Source organism: Diadema antillarum, unplaced genomic scaffold (genome assembly GCF_040938485.1).
Source record: "Diadema antillarum isolate AM-2024a unplaced genomic scaffold, OU_Dant_1.0 scf00000108, whole genome shotgun sequence".
NCBI classification, from domain to species: domain Eukaryota; kingdom Metazoa; phylum Echinodermata; class Echinoidea; order Diadematoida; family Diadematidae; genus Diadema; species Diadema antillarum.
In genome coordinates this window covers 405,087-425,386 of record NW_027270997.1, presented here as the reverse complement: position 1 = coordinate 425,386, position 20,300 = coordinate 405,087, and the positions used below count along the sequence as shown (strand labels likewise).

At 39.3% G+C, this 20,300-nt stretch overlaps 1 protein-coding gene across 1 annotated transcript; it reads right to left on the bottom strand.

The window, feature by feature from the left end:
• Positions 1-305: 305 nt before the first annotated feature.
• On the bottom strand, positions 306-15,104 carry LOC139719292 (DC-STAMP domain-containing protein 2-like). The gene is made up of 7 exons (XM_071630716.1): positions 15,098-15,104; positions 5,355-5,807; positions 3,876-4,184; positions 3,368-3,531; positions 2,266-2,436; positions 1,763-1,907; positions 306-1,579 (listed from the first exon to the last, which is right to left on the bottom strand). The coding sequence occupies exons 1-7, from the start codon at positions 15,102-15,104 to the stop codon at positions 306-308; spliced, it is 2,523 nt and encodes an 840-aa protein (XP_071486817.1).
• Between the last annotated feature and the right edge of the window lie 5,196 nt (positions 15,105-20,300).

Genomic DNA, 20,300 nt, shown 5'->3' with positions numbered 1-20,300 from the left:
AAGAGGAGTATAACACTAGTAGGGTCTTTTCAGGAATATAGAATTTCAGTCAATTCATAACACCTATATTGCGAGAAATAATTTTGCAGATATGATCAATATGTATTTTCCAAGAAAGTTTATTATCTACAAAAATACCAAGAAATTTAATATATGACACACTTTCTAAATTACAATCATTCAGAACTATTTCTGAGTTCAAAGAATCAACAGAATAGTAATCTCTTGATATCTTTAAGTAAACTCTTTAAAAACTAAGCATATCGGTGCGACTGTTGACGTATTTATAGCTCTACGAGTTGTGTTTAATAATTAAGCTTCATTTTGCCCATGTCAATTGTGTCGTCGCATACGGAGCACATGCCGTTGAGGGCGCGCGCGCACTCTTCGCAGTACATTCCCTCGCAGTCTTGGTCGGAGCAGAAGACCATCAGCCCGTCATCACGGCTAAGGCATCCCAGGCACTGCCTCTGCTGCTTGACCCCACACATGGTGAATAGCCCCTTGCAACATGGACACTTCCTCATCAGGTAGGCCGAGATACTGATGCGATTGCTGGCGTCCTGTTCCTTCTTGTTATTCCGAATTTTGTCATGTAGCCTGCTCGCAAGGGTTTGGCGCTTCTGCAAGGTGCGGTCATACAGGTAGGTGATTCTCTCTTCCTCTCTCTCCGGGTAGTAGTAGGCAGCAATGTATCGGAGCAGCCGATGGGCGTAGGCCTGAGAGAGTACCATGAGGATTGTACAGAGGTACAAGATGCCGATAGTTAGGGCGAGCCAGCTGTTGGGTTCCACGGGCTCAGGAAGGCAAATGGTCGTATCGAGTGATGCGTTGAAGGCGATCATTGCCTGGAAGCCCTCGTTGATGAACAGACGGATGAAGTCGGCCAGGAGACCATTTCCATCGATGGCGACATCAGAGCCGAGTTCGCCAGATGTCTCGATCTGAACGTCGCCGTTCTCTCGGATCGTCGTCAACAACCAGTACAGACCAAAGTCGACGAACAGTACCAAGCCAGCAATGATGGAGTGGAAAATGACAGTGGATAGACCAAACTTAAAGTAGCCCCTCTCAGAATGGCATAGGCGCAGTGACGTCACATCAATCAACCGAGTGCGTTCGTTCTTTTTAAGAGGGAGGATGCTTGGCACTCCGCGCTCTTTTCGACTGGCGTCGAGCTTCTTAAACTGCGCAGTGATATACTGATTATCAAACGAATCCTTGGTACGATAGCTGGAGTGATACATGTAAGACTGGATGCACAGCCAGACGAAAGACAGTGCCAGGATCTTGTCAGAATAGAGCAGGACCAGTTCCACATAACTATAGGCGTGGTCCAATTTTTCCTGTATGGCTTCCTGAATATGTTCAGCTGTAGTGCTGCTGTTGAGGCGTCTTTCGAAGTAGCGGGAAAAGTCAACGTCCGCGTCGAAGGTATCGACGACGGTCTGCAGGGCAGTGCGCACGTCACTGAGAGCGTCATCGACGGTTTCGTCAATGGTGGCTGGAGCGTCACAAATTCTGCCTACATCAAGAAGGCTGCATGAACCACTTAGTCTTAAGGGGGTGCAGATTCCATCTGAATGACAGAAAGATAAGAATTGCCTTCAGAAATGCAAACTTGCCATATTTTCTTTATTTTTTTAGGGGGGATGCAAGATATGCTCAAGAATGAATTTTGGTAACGCAGATATTTCGAAATGAAGAGGAGACGACATCTAATGTCTTCAATTTCATTCAATGGCTATCGTAAGGCTATTACCTGCTCTCTGTAAAAGGATGGATCGGTCCAGGGCTTGCTGGCACCTACTGTAGACTCCGTCCAATTCTCTCACGCATGAGTCACGTGCTGACCCGATGACGTCATTGCAGGCTTCGCCCGCTCGTAGTAGCTCTCGTCTGGCGGTCTAATGTTAAAAGAAAAAACGCAGGAATCTGTGACGTTCACGTCCAGTCTTTTCTGGCACTTCTCCAATGCACATTGTTGTAGCGAAGATTTTTGTGGATAAAACATCATGCAGTATGTAAACAAAGTTTACTGAACACTGTTACTTGGACAGCAGTGTGTGCAAATCGTACTCATGCATTATTCTCCATTTCATAAGAAAAACAAACACGCCCTTATTCAACCGAAATCTGAAACTCAAATTTCAAATGCATTCCTGACTTATAATGGTCAATAAATTTTCGTTATTATTACCAGCATTCATACGAAGTGCAAGTGTTCACACGGTTCAAAAGGTGCGAAGGTTTTGGATAACTTACATCTATCCCCCTGCTGGCTGCTCGTAGCCCGTTTTCCACCGGTTCGAAGGTCATGCGGACTTGCTCCAAAGCGTCCTGTGTGTCGCTTATACTCTCCTGGATGGCTCTAACGTACGAGTCGAGGATGCGTTGAGCAACTTCCTGGATCTCACGTGATTGGTTGTACACCAGCTGATGAGGAAGGAAACGGGTTGTTTAGAAAAAAAAAATCATGCTTCTGATGCCAAACATCAGTTAGATTTTTACACCAGCTCCTGATGGCCTTTCATGATTGTAAAGTGGAAGTACCCTCAGTATTCCGGTCAAATTATTTTGATAAAAGAGTACAACACACTGATATAGTGGTTCTCTGCCAAGCACTAAGACAAATCAATCAAGCCTTCAATTACACTTTTTAGAAAGAAGCTCAAGTTATAGTTCGTTCAGAACCTATTGACTTTAAAAAAATGTGGTAAATTCAATGTACTTGCCCTTCTCTTTCCATATGAGGACGCTGCAGCAGTTCATTATCATAAACAGAACGGTATGAGTGAAAAAAACAACAACAAAACAGGCACACATCCATAAACACGCATGTATCACATCAATGCCAACTTGTGCATGAAATGTTCTATTACCGTGTCCCGCAGTTAAGTCTATAATGAATTCATGGACGTGTTATAGTTGATGATTAGACAAAGTTCATTATCAAAGTAAGATTACCCATCACATGGAGTCCTGCAAATGCAAATAGACCTACTACTGTACAAGGACGTAAGCAATAATACCGTCTCACATTGGAGGCATATTATTTGTTCTCGAAATATATCACAAATGGGGACACGAATAGACATACAGTCATGATGATGTAACTTTACATTTTCATGAGAAGTCATTCAAATTTCAAAACTATAGCCATAACACGAGTGAAAAATATCCAGTGACCGGGATGGTAATAATTTGTATACAGGGTAAACAACTCCCGATCACTGCGCATTTCCCAGCGCGCATCTATCACTTGGACAATGCCACTATGCAGATTAGATTTGGGGCAATTATAAGTCATATAATTATCATTATTAAACAGGCATTGATTCAGAGTGAAACAGCGCCACCGCCTCACCTCTGCACTACAGCTCATAGAGTCGGACACTTCATTGGCATTCATGAAGATGTTGTGAACAGGACCTCGGAGCAGAAGGGCCACGATGAAGGCGAGAAATGCAGCCCGTCCTCTCGAGGTACACCCAGTTGGTATCATAAGCACAGCCACGCACCGAAAACGAACTGTCAGAAGTTTATTGCAATAAAAAGGAACGAGGAGGGGATAGGGGGTCATATAGAGCATACAAAATAATTTCACATAAAGGATAAATCAGAAAATCTATACCCCAAAAACATAGAAAACTATAAATGTAGCACAGAAGACAGACATTTTGATACAATGTGTATTGATATGAAAATGGCGGATTAACTTGAATTTGCGAAATTAATTCTGTTTTGATCATCATCTTCATGTTAAAATGACATGAAATTGGCTTAGGTGTAAAGCATGTTAAGCAAACATGTTAAGAGCAGTGAGGACCAACCATAGTCCTAACTGAAACGATGGAAGGTAATAACTTAAGCACCTGTGAATGCGAGGCACAAGCTCATGAAGACGGTACTAATGGCTGTGATGGCGAGAGTGGCATACAGGCCGTAAGCCAGACCGTAGTACAGACCAATGAACAGAAGCACTCCTAGGATACCGCCCATCAGAGACCCGACCACGCCCTTCAGTTTCTTATGGGTACCACGATCACTAAGGAGGATGTCGTTAAGGATTTCGTTGCTGGCGACGAGGCTCTTGGACACCGACGCGAGGCTGCCGAAGGGGCTTTTCTTGTCTCGACGTGGGTGCCGTGGGGTCGGCGAGTTCGCCGTTGAGGGGGGCACATCTAATTCCGAAAAGGAGGGGGGCTTAAGGAACTGGGGGGCGGGTGGTAGATAAAGAACTGTCAGCAAATCTAAATTACATCCAGTATGCATGCACGATTGTGTGGAAGAATTTGAAATTATAGAATTTGAATACAGAAACAGTATAAGGTCATCATTTTGTTATAAAGAGAAATCTAATTAGAAGTCTTTTAACGTTACATAATAAGAAATGTTTTGAATATACATTTATCAAAATTGTCACATTCATGTTTTAATTATCTTCCTTCTTTTTTCAACAGCTTTAATTTCAAATATGTCGCCTTGATAAAAATGGGCATATCGGTTTTTGCAGTTGAGCTCTTCATACAAAAACAATTACCCTATAGTTACCTGTCATGCCCGTATCTCTTCCAGTATCTTATTCTCTGTTGTTCTATGTGACTGGTATGACAAGCACAAACATACTCTTTTCCATATCCACATGATATCTTTGTAATCCAAAACTAATCAGATCAGAGCACACTCGTCACAAGTTGTTTTTACTTCTAGAAATGTGCCCCTAACATTTGCAAATCGATGGCATGTAACTCACACTTATATATATACATTTATAATTGTTGGAAATTTATGTCATTAAACCTGGAGCTGAACCTGAGATTGCCCCAAAACGAGAAGAGTACGCGCAAGAAACACAAATACACACAAATAAACAAACAACAACAACAGCAACAACAAATGACGGCAAACAAAGACGGCTAAAGACGAAGCTAATGAACAATAATTTGTAATTTGCCATTTAAGTAAAGTGACACAATATTCACCCTTTAGGGTAAATATACTTTGATGAATGTTTTTCTGTGATCAAGTCGAATTTGATTTTCATTGTTTTCTTTTTTTTTCGGCAGAATGTACAAAGTAATGACTGATATTAGACATGCATTCGAATTATACTCAGGAAGCAAAGAAAAACTATATTTCATTACAGCATGATTGTGAAATCGTTCATTGCGTTAATATCATTATTCCTCTCTTTACTCATGATACCTCTCTCATTTCAGGTCAAAGAAAGAATGAAGAACAATGACAAGGAGAAGCAAAACGAGGTGTTTGGATGTCATGCCTTACCTTACTCTTTGATTGTAGTTGTTCGTGATTATAGCTTTTGCTTTCTCTTTCTACTTCCGGGGTACCTGGAGTTATCACGTGACTGCCTTCCGACCTGCTTAGTGTACCGTTTCCGCCGAGTTGGTGGTTATCCCTCCTGAATTGAGCTTTAGGCGGTTTGAGGGCACGCGTGATGGTCGGGCTGTCGTTAACGTTGCAAATCGAAGAGTTTGGGGTGTCTGGATCGGAGCCCTTCATGGAAGAAGCATCCCCATCTGAAATCTTCAATTTCAGCCCGTAGGATTTCCCGGGCACTTGTGGATGTGGAGGGGTGGGCGAATTCTTGGCGAAAAGGGGCTTGGAGGATGCAGGGGGCTTTAGGGGTATCCTCTTGGGCGGTTGGGGAGTGTACAGGCGATGTCCGGGATGCGGCGTTAACTTGCCATTGAGGGGGAGATTGGAGTAAATTTGGTGACGATTTGGGGCTTCACCGTCATTACTTCCTGCGTGGAGTTGGGAGAGACTAGCTGACAACTTTCCTGCAAAGACAGAGAAAAACAAAAGCAAAAGTATGCAGACGCGGTCAGTGGGAGAACTCAGTGGAAAGTGAAAGGTTTAAAGAAGAGACCATAAAAGGGAATGATTATGAGGATGTAAACAGGAGGAAAGCCTGTGCATAATCAGTCAACAGGACGATTCTTGCACACCACTGTGACAAGTTTATCATATAACTTATACTTATACTTATAATTAAATGTTCACCTGTACCTCGGTAAGAAAATACTTTGTAATGCTTTACTGATCAATGATCCAGGTGATCTAACTTTGTAATGATTGTGTAAACCTTCAGCGAAAGCAGACAGACCTCCCCCTTCCTTTCTCCTTTCTTCTATCCTATCTCTTATGCAAGTCATCCCTCCCTCCTATTTTTCCTATGTCATGTATTATGTACACGTACGAGGGTTGCATGCAAATCAAGCAACGCTTAAACTGTAACCCTTCTGTATTATTGATTGCATCGCTGATATGTTTTATTGTACATCGTAGAGGCAATGAAGAAATTTAACTTTGTTAACAACTAATGTTCATGCAATGATAGTGCAAGGACCGATAAATCAATTCAAATCAAAATCGAATAAAAGTTATTGCTGTTTTTTATGTGCAGAGACATCAAATGAAACCCTGATTGATCTGTGAGAGTGTGGACTTCGGAGGAAATATCTTGGACACTAGCCTGAATTTCAAGAGAGATTATTTCAACTGAAATCATTTTTAACGCATCTCAATTGTAGACCATTATAAGAGATTCCTGCTAAATCATGTACTCGTGATAACACATTCACGTAGTAATGGTTACTAGAACATGAGCAATCACAGCCTGAAGATCCATGGTTATACGTAACTGACATTGTCCTGTCATTGTTCTGTACCACAAAGCGCCCTCTGTTGTTCTGTAATCATTTCAGATTAATGTTATGTCTGATCAACTTACAACAACAAATATTTCATACGTTATGCCTGAATTGTAAACCTGTACCTGAATAGTATCGCAGTTTTGACTGAGTCCTTGTTGCACTGATGACGCAATGACAACAAAATCGTCTGTGAAGCTGTAAACTTTTGTTTTCTTCCGTTATATTATGCCATATTTTACCACATTGATAATTTCTTCTAAAACTACCCAGTAATGCATGTTTTTCATGACTTCCAAAGTTGTTGTTAATTTCCGCTGCTTGGCTTACTTCAAAATTTCATGTTACAAACTTAAACTTTGCCTAGTTTCATGATATACGAACCTGCATTTAATTCAGTGACACTTCTTTTTTCTTGCGTGTGACTTCTCTTGCGCGTCAAATCAAGAATTTCTCATATCACAAAGAGATAATCTTTTTCAATTATCCGCTTTTTCTCAAGAAAACGTGTTTTTCTTTTTTTTTCATTTTTGGGGGTGGGGGGGGTGGGGGTGGGGGGGGCAAATCGTTCTAAAAAAAGATTCTCAAGCACTTTTCCAAACTTGTCATGGTTTGTCTTTGTTCTTGTTTCATTTCCACGAACTTCAAGAAGTCAAATCATATCTGCAGTATAGTCACCAAATCAAACATCCACTAATAATGTTTCTTACCCCATGCCCAGTATGAACAACAAATGAATGATTAATCACTCATACCAGTAATACACCTGCGTGTTCTTCTCTAGTTTTCTCTTGTTTGTTTTCGATTATCAGATCTGATGCAGTACCCTGTGGATATGATGTGTAAATTTTGTGATCTTTTCAATAAGGGAGATAAATAATATAATCAAATTTACCAGTACTTCTTTCGGACGAATCCAGCAATTTTTAATATTGTTACATGCATAATGCATTGTAAAAGCCTTGTCAATCTGCGTCTGATCTGCCATACATGATATACTAGTAGGTACGACAATGTCGGACAAGCTTAACAATGCTTGATAAGAGAGACCTTTCGTCATGCATTTATTATGCATTGAATTTGACTTCAAAATTATTACAAGATGACTCAGTAGGTGAGTCAGGAATATTAATATTTGGGAATGTCATCACATACGATAACTCTCACGAGTTTTACTTGCCATGGATTCCGGTCTCAGGAAATGTCATTCATTTTATACCAACTGCAAAGAAACCCTTTTGAATTATTGTAGAATTTTACGGATAAATAACGGTAATCACGAGGAATTTCTGTTCATTTCCGTCTCTGTTTCATGTCTGTATATGGTATTCAAATTGCCTCTTGGTATAATGATGTACTTTTTTTTTCGACTGTGTAATCTCATAACTAAATCAAAAATATGACAGAGTGACATTGAATGAAAACATTGTTTCGTAGTAGTATACCTGCAGACACCTTAGTTCTCCTTTTTGCACTGTGTTTCTCAACATGAACCAACGAGGCTCATGGAAATTAATCTCCAAGAAATCTCCCCAAATATGCCAGCATTAACGTTGATACTTTAAACTATAATCAGAAAGCCAGTTCACTGAATGACTATGGAAAGTTGGAGAACAGTCCTTCGTATGTGCACATCATTGTTGAAAATATGAAAATTGATACCGTTTTTTTGTTTGCGCCTAAACAGGAGTGAGCCAGTGTGGTGTCAAAATAATGTACCCGAAACTTCACATTTTCATTTGAAAGTGTAGTGTTCTCAAAGCTTAGACTTTCCATCTCGTATTTTCAGTCGGTGAGGAATATCAAATTTTGACAGGTCATAAACCACATGAAATCTGCGAATGTCTTCTCTCCGATTCTGATTTTAACTACAAAATTTTACCAGGCGAGTTTTATTTGTTCTGCGTCGCAAGGACACGTGAAATCATAACTATCATGCCGCTTAAAACTGTAAAATCACTACATTTGTTACTGTTCATCGTCAACCTTTTTGGTATTGGGTATTTCCTGAAAGCATTTCCAGTCTTCTGTGAAAATATGAAGTTCGAAAATTTGTAATTATTAGTGTTGTGTTGTGTTTGTGTTTGTGTTCTTTTTGGTCAAATGACATTTAAATGCTTTAAAAATTTTCGTTATTTATTCTATAAGTGTGTGTGTTCCTTTCCCGTTAGTTAAAAATAAAATGTTGCAAGGCATAATGTTCAGAGGCCGTTGTCCAAGTTAGCGATTTGCTTATTTCTTTATATACAAGTGGAGAAATAAAACTTACTGAAACTGAAACTCAAAGATTCGTTTATTCGAAAATGAAATTAGGTTTTGTAATTCGAAGGTTCGTCACTACGCACTATTTCAAAATTTCGGTTAAAGCTGATGAATTTAAAAACAGTGATTGTTGACATCATAACTATTTCACTTTCAGAATAACGAACCTTCGGAATAACAAACCTTATTTCACTTTCGGGCTATTTAACGAACCTTCAAAATAACGAAAATTTGCAGTAAATAACAAATGCTTGGATTAGTAAACCTTATTCAATTTTCCCCGAAATTTAAAAAACGTAATAAAGGTATACGAAATTTGTGTGTTTCAGAAAAGACATACCTTCGGAACAACAAACCTGATTTTATTTTCGTATCAACAAATCTTCAGATAACGAACGTCATCGAGTGAAATATCTCAAAATATCGAACACTTGTTTGTTTCATTTCCACCTGAGAAGATGGCTGGATAGCCCATATTCAGATGCAATAGCTGCTGGATGTAAGGCGGGACCACTTCACCGGGTTAAACACCCTGCTCTTTGCGATGAATAAATGAAGCGGGATCTTTTACGTGCCAAAGGTGTGACCCTCTCACACACGGGACCTCAGTTTTATGTCCTATCCGAGGGACTGTTTTGGCTCTAAAAAACTAGATGAGACGGCATGATTACAAACAACATTGCCCAATGGGACCTGGGAATCGAACCGGGACCCTTAGGATCGTGAGGCAGACGCGCTACCAACTGAGCTAACTCACTAGGTCCTTACCGTCCACTCTGTTTTCGCATCTAAGACTGTGCCCAATATATATATATATATATATATATATATATATATGATAAAAACCTAAAATGGCATTAGACTAAAGACGCTTTATCCTGGCGAGGAAAGCGCGCGCGCACACACACACACACACACATATATATATATATATATATATAAATATATATTATATATATAGTGCATGAGGCTGAATGCACTATTATACAAATGATGCACAGGATAGAGTGTGTTAGTGTAGGCGTGGTGCACTCGAGGTATTTACAATTGTGAAACATGCACGAGGCGAAGCCGAGTGCATGTTGCACTACATTGTAAATACCCGAGAGTGAGCTACGCCTCCACTAACGCCACGAAATAATCCTGTGCATCATTTGTTTTATAAAATGGTCGAAAATTCGAAAACTAACATCATTTTTCAGCGTTTTTTCACGTACCTTTGTGGGTCAAGACGTCCGAAGATGTTCGTCCCAAACATTTACGCACGTCGCACTCGCGGAAGTCCCGCACATACAGTATAAGTATAATGGGGGGGGGGGGGGGGTTGGGTTTCCGGACACTTAAGTTCCCGCATGAAAACTTACTTATTTTACATAGAATATGCACCCTTTACCTTAAAGACTTGATATAGACTCCTCATATAGGCCTACTAGACAACATACTCTGAAAACGGCGTGAGAATTAACCTGCTAAATCGTTGGATTTGCTCTTCAAAGTGACTCCATGTACGCGTCCGGTCCCATAACGCTTGGTCTACTGTACTGTACAAAGTGTACATATAGTATACAAATATACTTGGCCTTGAGAGTTTCTTGTTAAAACTATGGGCAAAGGTGACTCCAAACTAGTACTATTCACTGAGGGGCGCAGCCCCGAAGTGAATAGTACTAGTTTGGAGTCACCGAGGCCCATAGTTTTAACAAGAAACTCGAAACTAGGCAAAGTATATTTGTTTTATATTTTTGATCAAAAATTTGAATAAAAAGTGAAAATCATTATAGGCTTAGCCTAACCCCGGGACGCTCCGTGTACACTAGTTTGGAGTCACCGAGGCCCATAGTTTTAACAAGAAACTCGAAACTAGGCAAAGTATATTTGTTTTATATTTTGGATCAAAAATTTGAATAAAAAGTGAACATCATTATAGGCTTAGCCTAACCCCGGGACGCTCCGTGTACACAGTTACACTGCAACACTGCGTGTTGGGGCTGGTCGCAGTTAGGCTTAGCCGCACTGCGGCGGCAGCGCAGCGCCTGCAAATACGCGACAGTGCGAGAGACCGGAAATTGAAAAACGTAGCAGCCGTGGCACCGCCAGAGTTGCCCGTCGCATGTATCCAAGCGCTCGTATGGCCGCTGCAAACCTGAACACTAGAATTCGGGACCGGACGTGGACGGACCACGTACACTTGATTGTAAAGAAGGGTGATTGTGACATCATTTTGCAAATAGTATAAACTATTTGCAAAATGTCGTCATAAAAGTGACGTCATTTTGCAAATAGTACTTCATGGAGTGTCAAACACACCAACACTCTAAAATAGTTCAAAATACCTATAATCACGTGAAGCTCTTTTAACCAATCAATGGAAGACAAATTTTTGATCCAAAATATAATAGAGTATACGTACGTACGCCACACATGTTATGCACAAGGGAAGACAGGCCGGCCGGCCGGCAGCCCGAACTAGAAGTTGTTTACAGGATTGACAGCGCGTATATGCATGCAATTCATCAAAGGAGCCGCCGCGCGCACAGACAATCGGCAATCTACCATAGGATTACAGGCAGTGCAATTGTACTGAAGTAAAGGAAGGAGGTGTGTCTCATTTCAGCGCTTCCTATTGGCTACATTCTTGAACCCATTTTATAAAACAATATAAGCACCGACAAATTCTGAATTTGCCCCGAAGGCCAGTTATATTCAATGAGGCCGCAGGCCAAATTGAATATAATTGCCTGAGGGCAAATTCTGAATTTGGAGGTGCTTGGTACTTGTTATAGTGCAATAAGATGTCATGCACTATGTGTTATATAAAATAGCATACATACGCAGGCAAGATGAATTGAAAAAATACGAAAGCCTAGATCATTTAAGACTCTACACGTGTCTAGACAAGCAATAATACCAGTTTCTTTGAACCTGTGTAGACAAAATCCTGAAGATCCAAATTCAACTATAACGTTAGGGTCTACGTGGTTATATCTAACGATTTCTAGGCCCTACGATAGATTAGGTCTAGGGGCCCTGGCCTATACTAGCGTTAGACCTACGTCACTTACGAGCGACTGAGCTAACGTTAGTTAACACTTGACCCTACAATAGGTCTACCATGGATCTAACAGTAACACGTTAGACGCCCTAAGTTTACTTACTGCACTGTGGGTCCAGGACCAGGACTAGATGATGTTTTGTAGGATTAGGGATCTACTGGATTTAAACACAAGGCTCGTGCCAGGCATCATTGAAGTCACCATTGCTGCACAAGTGAATTCTGAGAGTGTGTTGTAAATGTCGTACAACAACATAGTAAAAGTTCATAGCGTAGCGTACGTGAGCAAACACACGCTACCCATTTCCACGCCGCACTTCCGCCTAGAATGTACGGAGAAAGCGGCAATTGAGTTGACTTGCTCAATATCCGTCGGATTGATTCCTTTTTCAGAACAGTAGGAGTCCAAAATTCGTAGGGCGTATTTGATGGCATCCTTTGTGTCCTTATTGTCTAAGATACTGTTTATATAGATCAGTCTCTGTAAAAGTAGCGAACCTGTTCATTTCAGCTTCCATGTTTAAATCTACCGCTGAAAGTCTAGTCCCACACAGATAAGTTGCTGGCATAGATAGCCAGCGAGAATCGAGAATAACGATAATATCGAGCAAAGCATATCGCGGTTGTGGCGCAATCGCGTCGATGAGGTGGGGGATTCAGTACTCGATGATTAAAATGAGGGAGCAAAAACCGATATCAAATCGATAGTGGGTTATCGTCTGCAATATATATATATATATGGCCTTTCTTGTGTGCATAACATGTGTGGCGTACTTATACTCTTATACGTACAGTACTTATATGTGCGGGATTTCCGAGTGCGACGTGCGTAAATGTTTGGGACGAACATCTTCGGACATCTTGACTCTTGAGCGAGTGCTACATGTAGCTGACTGGTATTGACCCACAAAGGTACGTGAAAAATGCTGTTAGTTTTCGACCCATTTTATAAAACAAATGATGCACAGGATTATTTCGTGGCGTTGGTGGAGATGCAGCTCACGTGTACTCTCGGGTATTTACAATGTAGTGCATGTTTCACAATTGTAAATACCCTCGAGTGCGCTACATCTCCACTAACGCACTCTATCCTGTGCATCATTTGTATAATAGTGCACGTAAAATATAACGATTGCAGACGATAACCCACTATCGATTTGATATCGGTTTTTGCTCCCTCATTTTAATCATCGAGTACTGAATCCCGCACCTCATCGACGCGATTCCGCCACAACCGCGATATGCTTTGCTCGATATTATCGTTACTCTAGATTCTCGCTGGCTATTAATGCCAGCAACTTATCTGTGTGGGACTAGACTTTCAGCGGTTGATTTAAACATGGAAGCTGTGAAATGAACAGGCTCGCTACTTTTACAGAGACTGATCTATATAAACAGTATCTTAGACAATAAGGACACAAAGGATGCCATCAAATACGCCCTACGAATTTTGGACTCCTACTGATCTGAAAAAGGAATCAATCCGAAGGATATTGAGCAAGTCAACCCAAGATTTGTGCCGCTTTCTCCGTACATTCTACGCGGAAGTGCGCCGTAGTAATGGGTAGCGTGTGTACGGTATACGCTAAGCGCTCTTTGATCACGCTACGCTATGAACTTTTACTACGACATTTTACAACACACTCTCGGAATCAATGGTGACTTCAATGATGCCTCGCACGAGCCTTGTGTTTAAATCCAGTAGATTCCTAATCCTACAAAACATCATCTAGTCCTGGTCCTGGACCCACAGTGCAGTAAGTAAACTTAGGGCGTCTAACGTGTTACTGTTAGATCCATAGTGTTAACTAACGTTAGCTCTGTCGCTCGTAAATGACGTAACTAGATCTAATATAGCGTTAGGCCAGGGCCCCTAGACCTAACCTATCGTAGGGCCTAGAAATCGTTAGATATAACCACGTAGACCCTAACGCTAGACTCTATAGTTGAATTTGGATCTTCAGGATTTTGTCTACACAGGTTCAAAGAAACTGGTATTATTGCTTGTCTAGACACGTGTAGAGTCTTAAATGATCTAGGCTATCGTATTTTTTCAATTTATCTTGCCTGGGTATGTATGCTATTTTATATAACACATAGTGCATGACATCTTATTGCACTATAACAAGTACCAAGCACCTCCAAATTCTGAATTTGCCCTCAGGCAATTATATTCAATTCGGCCTGCGGCCTCATTGAATATAACTGGCCTTCGGGGCAAATTCAGAATTTGTCGGTGCTTATATTGTTATAGTGCATTCAGCCTCATGCACTATATATATAATATATCTATGTACATAATTCGTTTTGATTAATCCACATTTATCAAAACAAAAATCACATAAGGTGTGTGAATTTTCCCATTTTGGTTGATTTCTGTTTCATTAGCGCAGCTAAAGGCATTCCAACACTGGTCATACAAACAGTAGTTGACGAGACTCGTGGTTAAACCTCAACTGCAACTGCTACATCCTCCTATAAGAGACATTCATGCATACACGACATAGATTAAACAAAAGCAACAATAGAAAAAGCCTTGTTAATTTTGTCTGTATCTAGTCACACCTTTTGGAGCCATTAAACACTCTCCAGTGGGTTCTAAATAATAATAATAATAATAATAATGATAATGATAATAATAATAATTATAATAATGATAATGATAATAATGATAATGATAATGATGATTATAATAATAATAATAACATTAATAATAATAATAATAATAGTGGCTACTTGTATAGCGCACAGGTCCACCTTTCAGTGCTCATGGCACTTCAAAAATGAAAAGATAGATATAAACATGTATATATACAGGTTAAAACGTGACAACAAAGAAGAAAATGGCAAACAACAAACAACCACATACCAACAACATACACCAAATAAAGAATACAATTGTCCCGAACATTAATGACAGCACTTGCAGTCCTCAGTGTGAGAGGAACACATACTATATTAAAGCTGCAATATTTTGCTTTATAATGGCGAGAGATTTGCCATGATATAACAAATTAATCATGGGCAGTACCTACTGAATATATGAAATGTAAGTGTAGTTTTAACAAAATGTTAGATACGTCGTTTAGTCGTGAATTCTTACCGTCCATCGTACTGTCGGTCCTCTGAAAAGCCGCTAAAGATGTTAAGTACCTCAACGAGTGTCCAGTATCATGTAAACTTTTAAACTGTCGTCAGTGAAACAGCAAATAATTCTACACACACATCTGAGTATGCAGAAGTCCAAGTTGCTCTTTTGAAAATAGACGCGGATTATCGAAGAGAAAGAAACTCGGCAACATCTATACCCTCTGTCGCTGGATAATTACACGACGTGTTCACGTTTTACCCAGTAGCGCTCGTGATCTCCCTGAATCAAAATGATTTAACTATCAAACTATATCAAGGAAGCAGCTTTATTTATTGGAATGAGGAGCAAGAGAGACAAGAGAGAAGATGCAAAAACTGATTCGATTTATAGACATGAGCACGCATGCGCATAGAAACTTAAATAAAAGGAGGAAATGACGATATGTTAATTTTTTAAGTGCTTTCTACAACTTCCTCCCGCTAAAAAGTAGCTCGGTGGATATCAGGGTCCGCGAAACACTGTTTAGGGTCAAAGGTCAATCTCAGGGCAGGACTCTCATAGACTCAGGGTTTGTGGTCATTTTCTTTCGTTTTCATCGTTTGTTTGCTTACAGCATATTAAAAAAAAATGTTTGTGTGTGTGTGTGGGGGGGGGGGCTGCAGCCGATTCATAGGTTGGGAATTGATGTGGGTGAATAGTCCCAAGAACATGAACCCATTTTTTTTTTTGGGGGGGGGGTGGGGGTCTGAGGAAAGAGGATTTGAGGGTTTTCGGTCCCACCTCCCTGCTTGTACATCTTGGACAATGGTTAAGAGGGACATTATGAGGAAATGACAAAGAAAATCCTGTCCAAGGATAGGACAGTTTGCAGGACTTACACTCTGCTCTTTAACACTCTATTCCTCCATCATAACATTTACTTTCTTTTTTTTTATTTTGATACAATGTCAAAGCGTGCATTGTTCTTCTGTTTTGTTTTGTTTGTTTTTTTGTCGCTAAACAGAAGTACCATTCGTACATATATTTTGTACTGAGTTTTCAATGATTTGTCCCTCCAAATTGTTTAGAAGTTAAATTGGTTGATGTATCATCTTGTATTATGCATTTCCTTTTAGTGATGATGACAAAAATAATGATTGAATCGAACTCAGACATCTTGTTTGAAAGTGCAGGAGTTCAACAATGTCTAGAGGAGAAAATTATGCTTAAATGTGAAAAGAATTCAGTGGTTTATACATGCACCATGGACTTTCAAAAATCATATGATTTATTTTAACGTATACAAACACTGTCCTAACGGTGTATTGTACTCATATTATGGTCTTTATCTACATCAAACCTTGAATTTGTCATCAAGGGACAAAATTTAACCATGGTTGATTAGAACAGCCTCAAAAAGAATATCATTGCGTGAAATGAACGGCCTTTCGTGCTTATTATGCAAGTAAAAATGAGTAAGTTCAGATAATGATTTATAACGCATTTAGAAAAAAGCAACTAGACGCAATGTTTGCTAATCAACTTATCTATAAACTATATTTCTTTCCGAGAAGGAAGTCATGATAGAAATGATAAATCTATTCTTATTTACTGAAGTCGAAAAAAAAGAAGAAAATGCTCGTTCTAACACAGCCCATCCTCTGCCAATTTGAAAAGGCGGGATGGAAACACGATTGTTTCCGTATAGTAAATCACAAAATCGAAATCTGACACTCTATTGTCAACTGAAACAGAACTTGAAGAGAAAAATGGATTTGTTTGATCTTGAATGTCATTCTTGAAAGCAGCAATCTCTAGTACTGCTGCTTATGTACATTTAATTTGTTACATAATTACGTGCGCAGAATGTATGACCATTGCAGAATGATTGATAGAAAAACACTGATCTCTCAGAATGCAGTATAAGTTTTTGAATAGTTTGATATCTTCTTTTTTTATAGCAAATTGTTGTATATGGGAAGAGATTACAAAGTATTGTTCATCTTGCCGCCATTAAATAAGGCCCAAAATATACAAATTAACGAGCTCGGATCAAATGCATTTCACAATCTACACATGGTCTAGTACAGGATATAACAACAGAATTGTGTTCTTTCAATCTTGTCACGTTGCCATAAAATGATCATCAGTATATTGACCCGGTGAAAACATTCGCTCGTTTTCACTGAAAGCAAATCCTGTACTTTCCCTTTTCTTAATTGTTTTAATCAAGTTTGAAATGTAAGTATACGGTCTTTTCCTGAAATGCGGTGGGAAAGCAGGAAATATTGTGTGTTGTTTTTTTTAATCAGTTGTTATCATCATACTTTCCTGAAAATTGTCGAAGGGGGCAAAGGGAGTTTTTTGTTTACACCTCTTTCTTTCCATCTTTCTTCATCGAGATATTAAAAGTAAAAGTGAAACTCGTGTAGGCTAACCGTCTTTTCTCTGAATGGTAAAGTATATCCGTGTGATTTTAGCCCTTGTAAAGGTGACCGAGATTGAGAAGTCTATGTACTTCCTCAATTAATAGAGACACAACTTGAACTCTGGATGATTGACAAAAAGTTTGTTCTGAAGACGAAAAGTACAGAAGCGGAATAATGAACAACCTCTCAGTCGAGAGTGTTTTTATTTGCAACTTAAGACAAGACGAATGTCTTTGAATGTGTTAGAATGAATAGGGCCTCTTAAGGCGTTAACTTCCATCTTCCGTGGCCAGTATCTAAATAAAGGGTGCTGTTCGTTGTTTCGAAGGTTCGTTAATACGGAAATGAAAAATGGTTCGTTAATTCGAACATTTGTGGCGTTATTCCGAAGGTTCCTTAATCCGAAGGTTCCTTAATCCAAAAATGAAATAGGGTTCGTTATTCCGAAGGTTTGTTCATCCGAAATGAAATAGGGTTCTTAATTCCGAAGGTTCGTTGATCCGAAATGAAATAGGGTCCGTAACAAACCTTCAGAATAACGAGCATTGTGTCATTTTCGGATTAACGAACCTTCGGAATAACGAACTGTAACCTAAATAACTACCAATCGGCTTGCCAATGATTGCAGAATAGCTCTAGCTTGTTTGTTTCAGGTACAGGGAAGTTGGGTGAGAATGCTTATAATTGACCACGCGGCTCAAAAGGCACAAGTCCTGGGGGGCGTTTCATCAATGAGTTCGTCGGAGTTTTCACCGACAAATTTGCTATCAGCCAATCAGACGCAAGGATTTACACTGACAACTGTTAAAAGCTAATGAAATCCTTGGTCTGATTGGCTGATAGCAAATTTGTCGGTGAAAACTCCGACGAACTCGTTGATGAAACGCCCCCCAGATGTCATTAAACCATACAATAGTACTTTTTTTCGTTATCAGAAAAGCACATCGTTGCAATAAGACGACATGGAGAAGCTTTGTTAGAGCAGTTTATTAACTTTCTTTATTAAGGCAATCAAAATCATTTCTGCTCCATCAAAAAACTGTACAAGAAAATATGACTTTAGAAAGACTACGCAATAGTTCTCTTACATGGCTATGCACTATGTACTTTTATTGTCAGGTTCCAAGAGGCAGTATTATATTTTGCATATGGTGTCCTTTCTATCATAGTAATATAACATCTCTGTCTTATATAAACGTATCATTGATATAAATATATCTTATTCGATTGTCTCTTTCATGATACTTATAATTCGAAACATACATATCTGAGATTCAGGATCATTCCCCGCATGGCGATATCATATATCAGAATTTATGAGCTGTTTATATATAATCATACTTAATGCGTATGTGGTAATGACCGCTCACCTGGCTCTCACATTATGCATATCATTTCAACACATATAGGTCAAATTGAAATTGAGAAAGTACATCGAAAGTGATTCGATTTGCCAATTGCACATAACCCCCGCATTTTTTACCCTCTCGTATCAAATAACTCCTAGCCTGTTTGTAGTGCAAAGTATAATCAACTCGAGCATGGAGAATATAATTGTCCATTACAGCAAACAGTAACAATAACATGCACGATTCTCAATCGTGTAAAGACTACAATATCACCTCTACGTGGATTTTTTGTTACCGATTTGAAAGTCAGTGTTGGCAATCCTTTAACATGTTTAACAGTCTTAAAGTTGAATTTCGGACCAGTTAAATTTTATTCTGATAAGAGAGAGTAACATTTTACAAACACAACAACAATAAAAAAGGGGAAGTTACAAAATTATCAAGTTTTCACAATTTTTCTAAAACAGATCTCGAACATTTAATACTTATGAATATTCAAATAGAAAGACAGATCTGAGGATATATCTGAGCAGGGAGGTGCCACCTCCCTGATCTGAGGCTATAGAAATGTAAATGTAATGTTATTCCTTGCTGAATCACTTCAATGTCATCACTCAAATAAAAAATAATCCGCATCAGGTTTTCAGACTGAAACATAAATGCGTTTGAAAAACATCAACAACAACTTGGAAATTGCAAAATATTTCATAAATAAACCATATGGCTAGTTGTGAGGTGAGGACATCATCAACTCACTCATTTGCATGTTCATATTGACTGCTCAAGAAGTGTTTAGTAAAAATTAGCGAAATTGCACAATTTTCATATCTTCCAAAATTTCTATCCGGTTTTGGTCAAATTTTCATTGTTGCGTTTATTGTGTATAAAGTTTTAGCCTTTCTTTTCAGACTAACTTTAAACTGTTCCGAAATTTCCCTATAGGGCTAGACTATACCGTTGTGCTATCAACAATAAAAACAACAACAACAAAGCACGAGGCGTAACTACTCTCTAACTTTGCAAAATAAATGCACAAGTTCGGGCATTTAACGTAATGAGAGGTATTTTGTTTGTTGTTATCTTTTTTCTCGATATTGCAGTATTTGAAAGTGACGTCATGAAAGAAAGTCTTGTGTAGAGCAATGACGGGATTATTAGGCAGTGATACTTAAAGACAAAACCCGGACCGTAACAATAATGGCTGATACCAATTCATATTCCTGAAGCTCTAGGTGTCAATGAACAGGGTTATAAAAGGGACAAGAATTTAGAGGTCAAGATTCTGAGAGAAGAAATAGACTTTTGAATACATGCAGTCTCTCACATAAAAAAAATAACCGTTTGTGTGTGCCACATTTATTTCATGTCTATAGGTGTACGCGTGTGTGTCTGCGCCCGAAATTGTACGAATTTGACTCATCCCAACAGAAAGGGTTAATCCTTTAATTCTGTGCCAAT

Bases quoted from the DNA above. Each gene is read 5' to 3' on its own strand.
- LOC139719292 (XM_071630716.1), bottom strand. The intron at 4,185-5,354 runs GTACCCCGGAAG...TTTCGGAATTAG, and splicing joins CAGTCACGTGATAACTCCAG to ATGTGCCCCCCTCAACGGCG. The intron at 2,437-3,367 runs GTGAGGCGGTGG...CTTCCTCATCAG, and splicing joins CTATGAGCTGTAGTGCAGAG to CTGGTGTACAACCAATCACG.